At 34.1% G+C, this 12,226-nt stretch overlaps 3 protein-coding genes across 4 annotated transcripts; 2 read left to right on the forward strand and 1 right to left on the reverse strand.

Moving 5' to 3' along the window:
• The first annotated feature begins 118 nt into the window (after positions 1-118).
• LOC106161080 (alpha- and gamma-adaptin-binding protein p34) lies at positions 119-4,750 on the forward strand. The gene is made up of 9 exons (XM_087011302.1): positions 119-248; positions 648-838; positions 1,525-1,624; positions 1,792-1,884; positions 2,230-2,314; positions 2,950-3,290; positions 3,541-3,648; positions 3,888-3,937; positions 4,159-4,750. Exons 1-9 carry the CDS (start codon positions 185-187, stop codon positions 4,243-4,245), a joined length of 1,119 nt encoding a protein of 372 aa, XP_086867428.1. The 5' UTR covers positions 119-184; the 3' UTR covers positions 4,246-4,750.
• On the reverse strand, positions 4,722-12,185 carry LOC106178697 (uncharacterized). 2 transcript variants are annotated; one of them, XM_013561991.2, is made up of 9 exons: positions 12,058-12,185; positions 7,540-7,687; positions 7,123-7,219; positions 6,804-6,879; positions 6,538-6,660; positions 6,111-6,212; positions 5,553-5,723; positions 5,311-5,401; positions 4,722-5,200 (listed from the first exon to the last, which is right to left on the reverse strand). In XM_013561991.2, the coding sequence occupies exons 2-9, from the start codon at positions 7,682-7,684 to the stop codon at positions 4,722-4,724; spliced, it is 1,284 nt and encodes a 427-aa protein (XP_013417445.2). In that variant the 5' UTR covers positions 7,685-7,687; positions 12,058-12,185. The 2 variants fall into 2 exon arrangements, with proteins under 2 accessions (XP_013417445.2, XP_013417444.2); XM_013561990.2 differs by having other exon boundaries at positions 7,123-7,222.
• LOC147764277 (uncharacterized) lies at positions 8,474-10,920 on the forward strand. The gene is made up of 3 exons (XM_087011314.1): positions 8,474-9,834; positions 10,079-10,181; positions 10,366-10,920. The coding sequence occupies exons 1-3, from the start codon at positions 9,610-9,612 to the stop codon at positions 10,473-10,475; spliced, it is 438 nt and encodes a 145-aa protein (XP_086867440.1). The 5' UTR covers positions 8,474-9,609; the 3' UTR covers positions 10,476-10,920.
• Positions 12,186-12,226: the final 41 nt, after the last annotated feature.

A 12,226-nucleotide genomic window follows, 5' to 3' on the forward strand; every position in this document is an offset into this window, starting at 1 on the left:
AGATTTCAAGATAAGCTAACATATTTACCAATTTATCATTGGATTCATGACCAAAAGAACAGAAAATTGTTTAGATGAGACGTTACAAAAGGTGTTGGTTAATACATTACTTCATAACATTAAAAGAAAACAACAACAATGTCTTGTCTTGGCAAAAATACCAGAAGGGGGCAGATAATTCGAAATGGATTCCCCTTGTGTGCTTGTGGCAAGCTGTACGGAGTTTTCTCCGTTTGACCTAGCAAAACGTAGGTTAAACTCAATCTAACGATTACAAGGTGTTAACTCGTTTTTTATCTTAAAATATGAAGGTCATATAACCTGTTGAGTGATAAGTGTAAAATGTATTCAATTGGAATTTGCCACCTCCCGCCCCTTGCACTGTACAGTAATTAATGAAATTGATAATTGTAGTAAGCATTTACTAACCGTTATTCTCCGAACTTGGCTGTTGTTATAGATGATTTAAGATATAATTTATGAGCTTGGATTATTGCAGCTAATATTTGTGCAATATAGTTCTGTATCACGAACAGGATCATAACTGTTCAATCAATTTTGACATTTCAAGTTATTCTAATGATTTAAAGGAAATGATTTAGTTCATCAAAAGTATTTGCTTATTCTCATGGGATATTTTTTTCCAGAAATACTCACGGCTGATGACCTACCAGATCCCAGGCAGTGTCTAGAAGGAATACTAGCATACCCTTGGCACATTAACACAAAATATTACACTGCCAATGTGGACATATGTGTTACAGAAAAGCGAACCATTGGGGACCAGAAGTTTGCAGAATCAGTTGAAGCCTTTATTGTTTATTTTGATAGCAAAGATGTAAGTTATGTCTATAGCAGAAGGATTTCTTTATTTTTGCTGTTAGTGGAATATTGACAGGGGCGGATCCAGAGATATTTTTTGACAGTCATCCTAATTATCTTTGTTGGTCCATCCTTTATTTTTGACCGTCTTCTGACAGAAAAAAAATTGGTACCCATCAATGTAAACTTGAAAATCTGACCATCTTCCAGAAGATCCAGAAGACGACCTCAATCTGCCCCTGACTGATGTACTGTAAACAAAATTTATTTGTGGGCTTTGTTGCATCATAAGGTTATACAGTGTTCATGTACGTATGGTACATGTACTACTTAAGAATAAATGTACAGCAGCTTGATATGAAGTAGATCTATGCTTTTGTCCTAACATACCCCTGTAGTAACTTTTTATTTGCATATTTCATATCAGTAATTATTTGTACTAGTAATTTTATGCGTCATTCCAAAATGAAGTGAAAATTTTGGTCACATTTGTGACCCACACATTTTGTGTAATATTTACATAATTATTTTATATTGCTTGATTTATTGATTCTTTCTATATGGAAGGGTACTTTAGTATAAAGAGGAAAATGATAAGACAAGACAAAATTATGCAAATATTACACAAATTGTTCATCATTGATGAAAATCAAATGCTTACTTTGCTGTCGAGTGAACCATATTTTTACTGAATCATTTCAGGTGGGGAGTTTTGAACAAGTGAGATCTTGGCTTCCTTTTATTAAAGAAATTGAACCATCAGTTCAGATGTTGATTTGTGAATGCTGTGATCACAGTGATGGTAAATATTGTTAACAGTTATTTTTGAAACAACCTGCTTCAAAATTAGGGTAATATCTGGTTGAACACAGTTGCACCAGGTGTTGTTAAATTTATTACCTAAAATGTTTTTACCTGTCTAAATATAAATGCTACCTTTTATTGATACAAAAACGTTGTTCTTCACAGCTGTTCCTAGACAGAGGGTTCTGAAGTGGTGTCTGGATAACACATTTGAACTAGTGGAACTTAACCCTGTTCAAGACAGTGGAAGTGAGGAAGGTATGACATTGAGGACATTCTGTGCTGAATTTTAGAAAGATGTGCATCTTTTAATTTGAGAACAGACCCTAGAGTTTAGATTAATGAGAAAATATCTTCATTGGATCTGTAAACAGTTAAACTGAAATAATGTCTGTTATACATGTCTGCACTATTAAAAAAAATTAGAATCTAATTATATCTTTTCAGTGTAGAGTTATATTTTACCAATCATTAAACAAGAATTTATTTTAGAATATTTATGTAAGTCACTTTTGTAAAATGCTGAAAAAATTTAGTTTGCTGATCTGTTATAACACTGAACAAAAATCTGTAATTTATATTGCCCTTTTGTGTCTTTTTTAGATGATTTCCAAGAGACAACTGGTATGAAAAGAATTATTCAAGCATTACATGCTCATACATGGTCAAATTTGGAAATGAAAGGCAAGTTGAATTAAACTTAAAATGTCATGTCATACAAAAGCCTTAAGAGGTGTAAACTCTAAACACATTATATCGTAGTTATGTCATATATAATATATTTCTTTTTTAAGTTTTGCATGTTCATGAGATTATACTTTGTCTCCTCTGTCCACTAATTTTCAGAATTTAGTTCAGATGAACTAATTCTAAGCGGATGCAATAAAATAAAATGTAATGAAGATATCAAGTTTGTGCTAGGATTTGGCCTGTGGGCAGACTCTCTTTATTTCAAATAAAACCCTGTGAATTAATCTGAAAGAACGCAACTACAAATAACAATATATATATATATATATATATATATATATATATATATATATATATATATATATATATATATATATATTCTAACAAAAGAACAAATGAAATGATAAAGAATTGATTTGTGGGGTTGCAAAAATGCCCCCACATACTTGTAGAACAATACTTGTACAACTTGTGAAAAAAGGTAGGGGATGTGGATGTTTTGATATTCAGATTTATTATAATCACATCCTTTGGGAAATGTGGATATATGGACATTTATTTAAATGTATTTAAGATACAAACAAACTTATTTTTAATTGTAGAATTAGTTAATTTTTTTCCCATTATAGACAGGCCAGCATTTAGAAGTCCCTATTTTGAGCAACTGATGGTGGAGGAGAAAGCAGAAAAAGATGCTGCCAAACTTCAAAGTGGTACAAACACTGAGAATACTACAGACAGTGCAGATAATTCCCAAATACATGCTCATTCCATTGATAATATTAAAGGAGAGCTAAGTAAAAGTTTAGCTGGTGCTTCAAAACCTGATAGTGAAGAAGCTGTAACTCAGAATGCTAACAGTTGGTCTACCTCAGCAAATGATAAAGAAACAGGTGTTGCATCTGATGACTTTAAAGTGAAGAAGGAAGAAAAAACAAGAAAAAGCAAGGAACAAATACAGGAGGAGAAGATTGGTAAGTTTTTTCTTTGGCTTAGTTTTAAATATAAATCATTTTAACAGTTGAACAAAAAAAAAAAACAAAAACAAAAACAAAAAAAACAACAGAGATATGCATCCAGTGGCTTTTTTACAGATGTTATTGTCATATACTAAAAATTGAAATTCAGGCTGATTATGAATGAAATGTACAAAACCATTGACAATTAAAATGGTGTTTTTCCATTGTAAGAATTTCTTTTATTTATTTTTTTTTATTTTTGCAGATTCTCTAATCAAAGATGATGACCTTTCTATGTTGGCAGCATTAGGAAACGATGAATCAGATCATGAAACCTTTGAAGAGTTGTTTGCAAAGATGAGGATTATGAAAGGTACTGGTTCTATATGCATTTTTTAAGTATTGTAGATTGAAATCAAAGCTGTGTTGTTTTTTGTTCACAAATTAAGTTTGATTTAATAGGTCATATAATTTTTCAAGTTCACAGTGGTAGGTGTTATGTGCATGAATCAGGAGACAATTTGGATGGTTGGTTTTTTATGTACATCTTTCTCGGGTATCACAAAACACAATTATGACAGTGCTTTCATTAGAATTTGATTTTTATATCAGAGACAGCAGAGTCGCTTCCAGCAGAGGAGAGAAAATTGTATGCAGAAAAGGTAACTTACAAATGCATTACTTTAATTTGCATTTTGTTTGCCATTAAAGGATTTTTAAGTGTATGAATGCTCAGGTTTATATTAGCGTTAAATCAGTTCTATGAAGTGACAGTGCTTGAAGCATTTTGTGCAAATATTCAATTTTGTTTCATATTTAGGTCGCTCTTTAGCAAGTCAATATTTTTTGCATCCTGTTTACATGTTGAACTATGCATTTTTAGGTCGCAATATCATTCTGGAAAGCAATAGGTGGGGATGAAGATGAAATTGAAGGACTTGATAGTGATGATGGAGGGGGAATGGACTAAAGCATTATCAGTGGTTAATATATTAATGGCTGTGGCCATTTTTGAATCACTACAGACAAGAAATAGACATACTTGATTTTTCCATTCCTTTTAACACACAATATATATGACATTGAATGCAAATAGTTTTAAGAGAAACAACACAAGATGTTTGTATGTATAATAATATAATCAGTACTTTTTATTTCCTCAATAAAAAATGTAAAACTAATTTAAGCAATTTGAAAAGAAAGGTATCATTGGGCTTAGACTGTCAATGTATTAAATATATGTAATATTTGTACTTTAATTTTTTGTGTACCACTTATATTAATGGTATGATACAAATGTGATTGTAAAAGATTCAGATTTTAACAAGTCTGATTGACATAACAAAATAGTATAAGTAAAACATACTCTTATTTACTGTGTAACAAACGAATTTCTTAGAATTGTATGGAACTGAGCAATGCATGTATATTAAAGTCCTCTGAATATTAAACAACAACACCCGTCTCAAGGTCTACATTTGTGGTGTCCTTTAAAGTGGCTCTATTTTTATGTTCTGTCTCTTCATTTTCATTGTCTGCTGAAGATTTTGGAATACTAGATTGTATATCATTTATTGCATTTTCATCTTCTTCAAGACTCGCGAGTATCTCCTCTTCTGTCTGTTGGTCTGTCCCAATCTGTGGCTTTTCCAGTGATGCCTCTTTGTCATGGACCTCTGTCACAGAATTCTTTTCTTCCACTTGTTGATTTTTCAAAACATCACCACAACTTAATAAAATTTCATTTTCTGTTGGAAAGTCATCATCATCATCTGCGAAGTCTTCAAATGTCTGTGATTTGGTTGGAACAATACTTGTATCAGCATTATCTTCACTTGCAGGCTTTTGGACACTTTCTGACATGTTAGTGGAGGGGTTTGATTGATTTTCTTCTACATGTTGCTGCTGTTGATCTGATTGTGGTGCTGAATAACAACATAAATTCATAGTTTTATATGTGCCTTTATAGATGAAAATGCAGTATTTGCATGAATTTAATCATCATAAATTTGAATAGATAGCAATCATATCTCACCCGAGTCCTTGTTCTTCAATTTGCTCATTCTTCTCTCCTTTGCGAGTTGCTTGTTCCTTTCCATTCTAGCAAGCTGTTCACAAGTCATGGACTAGAAACGAGACAACAATGAAATATTGAAAAAATTTTATCAGGTAACATTTGCAAAACGGGCTACAAATAGCAAAAATATTAAAATTAGGTCAATTTGTGTGAAAATAACTAAATCAATGAATATTAAATATAATTTAAAAAAAAACTACCTTTGAAGATGGTGTTGACAGTGGCCTATCATTTTGCCTAACGGGGCTTACTGCTCCATCTGATAAATGTGATGGAGGAGACTCCATTGCAGTCTTCTTCTTTGCTGCTTCTTGCCTCATCATTTCATCAAATGCTTCTTCTGCATCCATGTCTTCCACTTCATCAGCAGCCTACATTGTAAGAAAAGTAAGTGACATGTACAATAGACAAGTATTAAATCAATATTAAATGTTTAAATATAAAATTTATTTTCTATATGATATTTTTGAACCAAATATACAACTTAAAGTAGTGGACCCCTGCCTTCCTACTGCCTATACAGACTAACATTAGCTTTTTACAAATACTTCACAATGAACTGTTTATAGTGAACTGGATACCACCTAAGTCATGGTCTTTAGTTTCTAGTGCTTTGAGTGAATGAATGACTGTACTAAGTCCGCTTTCTTTGAAAGATCGTACAGATATACATAATAATAATAATAATAATAATAATAATAATAATAATAATAAAATGTAAATTCCTCCTATCACCCCCACATGAAATCAAGTCTCACCTTTTTATTTTTAGAATCGTCTTCATCACCACTATCATAGTTCCTTGACACAAAATCATCATCCATGAGTGGCATGTCACTGCGAATCTTCTTCACACACGTCTGCAAGTAAAAAATGCAATACATTTGCAGAAAAAAATTACTCGTCTCTAAGTATTATCTCTGCAATATCTGAAATATCCAAACTGTTAAAAATCTATGAAAACAGATGGTCATAAACTTTTTTTAGACTACAAAAAAAAAAAAAAAAAAAAAAAAAAAAAAAAAAAAAAAAAAAAAAAGTTTCTTGTTTTTAATTGAAATGAAGTGCTTAATAAACACTGAAAAAAAAAAAAAAACAATCTATTTAATTTTATACATTTTTCTAAATTTTAAAGATTACTGATTCTAGTTATTAATGCAACCACATTTTATACATCTCACAAACCTGTACTTCCTTTTTAGCCCCAAGTCTTTCACACCTCTCCAGTAGCTCATCAAATGGCATTTTAGGGAATAATCTATGACCCCAGTGCTCTAAAATCTGCATCATTCGGCACAAATCTTCACCCTGAGGAGAAAATAAATAATATACATTACTTTTTTCACAAACACACCCCAAAAAATTTTAAAACAAATGCCAGAATAAAATTTTAAAACAAAAAGTCTTTTTTCATTAGCTTGAAAGAATTACTTTAAGTACCAGTTACTTACCTCATGTCCTCTTCCTTTAAATTTGACATCTTTAAATAATTTGGGAAGAAGTGGAATTCCCTTATCACTTGTTAACCTGAAATATGCATTAGACGGTTAATTATGGATTTTTTTTTTTATCACTCAATGGTTTTATATTTGGTATTGCGAAAATTTCAGCATTTATAATATCTCCTAGGATTTTCATTATATTTCACTTCCATTTTAAATGGAATAGAAATTCAAAGTTTTGTGTATGAAAACTCTTTTCATGCCTGGAAATATTATATATATTATACTTCTGTTATGATCCAACTTCATGGCAAAAAATTAAAATTACCTGGTTGAATCCATCTTTGGTTGTGGTCTTTTCACCACCCTCTTGGCAGCGCCTGCTTTGATGTTTTTCAGTTTAGATAAATCATGGCCATCTTCACCTTCTTTTGAGCAAGTTAAAGAGAAAATATGAGTGCAAATATGCAATTTCATCTTGTGAATTCAAAATGCATGTTCTGCATATGCCATAGGCAGTAAATACAACTAACAACAATATGTGAAATACTGAATGGGGTTTCATGATTGTACGTAAGCAAAAGAAAAAAAAATCTTGAAAAAATTCCTCTTGCTACACTAGTTCAGCAATCTAAGCACATTATCAACCTAAAAATGGGCATTGTTATTTGCAGCTATATTTCAAGAATGTGTGTTAAAGGAAATTAATTTATTATTTTGAAAATTTATTTGATTTTTTTTTTACCTTCTTCATCTTCTTGAGTTTCTGTTGCCATGTCGTTCATTGGGTTATCCTCAAGTTCAGGGAATGGAGGCGGTGCAGTTATTTCTTCAATGTCCTCATTTTGATCTTCAAACAGATCTCCCATTTCCAAATCAATTGACTCCATTTTCTAAGTAAAAGTAAAGGACTAAGATAAGAGATTTAAATAAACAAGGCCATAGAAGTTGAACAATGTCTGTTGTTGACTGTATTTATTATTGATGTCAATAACATTATTCGTTGTCCTGCCCTGAAACACCGTTACACTGTACATTCTCGCAGTTGGAATGTCACAACCGGAAATAGTCCCTAACAACCAACCGCATGGGGGCAAAATCGGTCTTTAGGTGCCGTCTCGCCACGTACTGCAATGGAGACGTGACAAAAAGGCTCTTTAAAAAAAGTGAATTTTCAATAGTTCAAAAGGTAAAATGGCTTTTCAATACGAAGAAGGACTTCGTCCAGACTCGGCCAAAAGATATAGGCTAAAACTGGAGATCTGTGGACAGGAAATTGCGTGCGCAAGTGTCTCGATTCCATGACACTAACGTACGTGCGCAACAAAGCGATCCTTTCGAGATACGGAGCCCAGGCGTGCTCTGGAACCAGACCCCCCCAGAAGTGCAAATGGAATTTTTGAAGTCACTCGCTTCATCTGGATCATGTGTTGGCCTACCCTCTACCAGGGTGACCGATAGATTTTTACAGATATTCACAGATATGTCTCTAGCTAGATAGATGGTCATTCTGGGCTGAAGTCACCCTGTTGAGAAATCCCAAGGTTGATTACATGGCTGGTAATTGTTTGCATAACTGCTCAGGCACTGCCACTTGGCAGGTCCAGTCTAAGTCTGCTTGACAGCAATCAAGACAGTTGCTGAAATTCTCACTGTCTTTACACAAGTTGCAGATTTGCTTAATGAAAGACCAATAGGATTGATGACCAGTGTTGATTATACTCTCAAATTCCTTACTCCCAATTCTCTACTTCTTGGTAGATCTACTTCTAGAAATCCTGGAGGTTATGATGCAAATCCTTCCTTGAGATCTCATCTCACTTTAGTGGAAGGCTGTGTGAAACAGTTCTGGGAGCAATGGAAGAATCTCTTTGCACACACTCTTGTCCATCAAACCAAGTGGTTTAAAGGGAATCGAGACTTGAAAGTGGGAGATGTTGTTATAGTACCTGATAGCAATGTTCTCAAGGGAGAATATCGTCTTGCAAGGGTTACTGAAGTTTTCCCTGGCACTGATGGTCTAGTAAGAAGAGTGAAAGTGTCTTATAAAAATTAAAGAGTGGGAGAAAAAGTTCATGAGTACAAGGGTGCTAAGAATATTGAGGTAGAGAGATCTGTTAGAAGATTGGGTTTATTAATTCCTGTTGAGGATATGTAATTGCTCTTAAATACTAATGCAACATTGTATATATATTATATTAGTAAACAAGTCATTAATGATGTTATATAATTATGATTTCTTTATTAGTTCTAGTTTAGTTACAGTATATGAATATATTTCATCAGTAAAAGATTTGTGTGACATTTGAACTTTAAGTTTTATAATTAGTGTCGCAGAGATAAAAATATATAATGTATCTCTGCGAGGAGAACCTCCCGATGTTCTGGGATCAACAAAATATTGACAAAAACTGTTCAGTCAAGCAAATGTGAAATGTGGTCACTCAGTCATGTGATGCATGAATACAAAAGACCACACCTACTGAGAGCACACACACACACACACTGACTTTACTGGAGAAAGCAGGAGGAGGACATGACTCTTTATAAGATATAGACTCCACAATTTATGTAAGTGTATTTGTTTTAATTTATGAGAATCATTGTTTTATATTATACTTTTGAATATATTATATTGTATTTTTATTTTTTATTTTAGTGACCGGCTATCGTCAATCTGCTATCAGCAATTTTGAATAAACTGAAAATAAAGCCAACCGTGTACATAAAAGAGTTCTATTTCTTTATAACCCAATACAGTAGTTGTAGAGGTATAAATGCTGGTGCAGTAGCAGCCTGAAAGCATTGTTACGGTATGGAGCAAGAAGAAGCAGATCGGATAGTAAGAAAATTTTGGAATTTCGAAGGGCTGACAGAACATCAATTTGAAGCGGTAAGTGCTGCAGTCAGTGGGAAGGACGTGTATGTTGGCATTCCTACAGGAGGTGGGAAAAGCATATGTTTCCAGCAGCCTCCATTTCTAGAAGAGGATGGGGTGGTTTATGTAGTAAGCCCTCTAAACACCCTTATGGAGGACCAGGTAAAGTGCCTTAAGTCAATTAAAACAATACCATAAAATGGAGATGAAAATTTATATCAATATTTTAAATAATACCTTTAATGTTTAACATTGCTGTAAACTCTAATATGCATTAGTGAAAAACATTTCATCGCTAGCAAGCAAACACTGTGCAACATGGATACTTCTGGTACTTTAAGAAATACACAATATGTTAATGCTGCAAACTAACCAGTGCTTTCCCTTTTGTCTTTACAATCACCAGATTCATCAATTTGAGCAGATAACGAAGTGCAGGGCTGTGCAGGTACAAAGAAAAGAGGATGGTAGAGCCCTCCAGCTGTCAACTGACAAGAGTATTAAATTAGGTATTTTTATTCAATTACTTGCTGTCAATATCTGATACTGTACCAGATGTATACATGTATTACATGTATACGTGTTGACAATCACTATAACTACTAATATCACAATACTTAAAGTCAACTGTTATGTTTATTTGCATGAGTGTTCCTGTTAATTGCATTTCTAAACACCAGACTTTGACTTCAGTATATTTTAGTCCAGAGATGGCCACCTCTCCAGAAGGCAAGGGACTGTTTAGAAAGCCTGTAGCAGGGAAATCACTGACTTCAGCCCAGAATGACCATCTATCTAGCTAGAGACATATCTGTGAATATCTGTAAAAATCTATCAGTCGCCCTGGTAGAGGGTAGTGTTGGCCTAAGTCTGTTCAAAGAGTTTAAGGACAGGTTTGTTGGTTTAGGGCCAAAACCATCATAGGAAAAACTTCCTTCACCACTCCGGTCTTTGTATGCTGATGGGAATGAAAAACTTTCAGGGGAAGAACTTGAAAGTGCCTGTGAGAGTGCCAAGGCTAAAGTCAAAGTAAACAATGCTCAAGTAACTTATGTAGAACAAGTGACTAGAGCACAGGCAAATTCTAAAGCCTGGCATGACCAGATGAAAAGTAAAAATGTGTAGGAAGAATAACAGCTTCCATTGCTGAAGACTGTTTGACAACTAATCAAGAATCTCCTGCACCTTCTCTGTTAAACAAAATTCCCTGTTCTGGGAAAGCAGTGCAGTCGCCAGCAATTTCACGGAGAAATGTCCATGAGGCAGATGCCATTAACCTTTACAAGGCAGTGTATGGTGAAGGGAAAAGGAAAGTATTTCCCAAAGGACAGATATTCACAAGCAGCAATATCCCCAACATCCACAATTGACAAACAGTGCAATGTCACAAGAGCTGGACTGTTTATTTCTCAAACCAACTCCTGCCTAGGTGCCTCACCAGACAGTATAGTGAGGTGCAACTGCTGTGGTCAGGGGGTTCTAGAGGTGAAGTGCCCCTATAGTCTAAAAGACCACCCCTTTTTGGAAAAGTTTCCAGACTATTTAGATAAAAATTTGCTAGTGAAACAACATCATAGGTATTAAGCCCAGGCACAATTGCAAATGTACATTTGTGGCGTGTCATTATGTGATTTTGTTGTGTGGACCTCACTGAATGATGTGATATTTACTCGAATCAAACACAATGAAACTTTCATAACGCATATGGTGGGAAAGTTGGACATGTCCTGGAATAGACATGTGTTGCCTGAACTTGTAACCAGGCGGTTGGAGTTGTCCACGTGAAAATACTGCTACAGTAAGTAATGGTGTTGCTACTGTATATTGTGTTAGTCAGTCTCCAGAGGAAGGTGATATTGTGGGTTGTGACCGCTGTGATGAGTGGTTCCACCCAAAATGTATTGGTTTAAAAGCCTGCCAAAATCTAAATTTTGGTGCATGCAGGAAAAGAAATAAGAAAGCCTAATGGGTAAATTACTGGATGTCAGCTAGTGGAGAAGGCGACGTAACTCGTCTATTTCATACTACTGAGTATTTCTTTAGACGTATATGGACAGATACAGATAGCAAAGCATATCGTCTAACTATAAAACGCTTTAATTGATTAAAAAAACATGGAACATTGCTAAAGTTACTATTTCTACAATAGGATACGTTAAACATGCATCAAAATAGAGATAATATGTCACTGGCATTTGAGGCATTGAAGACTGATGATAAAATAGCCACCCATCATTCTACATGACAAGTGTGCACCGTTCCACATACAGCTGAAGACAGCCATAATAGAGTATCAGACACTTTCAGAAGGGATTAAGAGAGCATCAACAACAAAATAGTTTGAACATTTTGACTGTGCTTGCACTAAAATCGCATAAAACCTACCTGAAGCTCCTAGGCAGTACAAAAATATTGTAATTTTCGCGGGAAATATTTGGCGCATGCCTAACCCGTACACTTCCGCCTTTTCTATTCATCTCCATCCAAGAGTCTCGTTATCAATATTTCGACTAAATCAGTAATATTCTTTATCTTGTGTGTTCGACTGTCGGAA

Source organism: Lingula anatina, chromosome 1 (genome assembly GCF_051362555.1).
Source record: "Lingula anatina isolate TDL-2025a chromosome 1, LinAna3.0, whole genome shotgun sequence".
Taxonomy (NCBI): Eukaryota; Metazoa; Brachiopoda; class Lingulata; order Lingulida; family Lingulidae; genus Lingula; species Lingula anatina.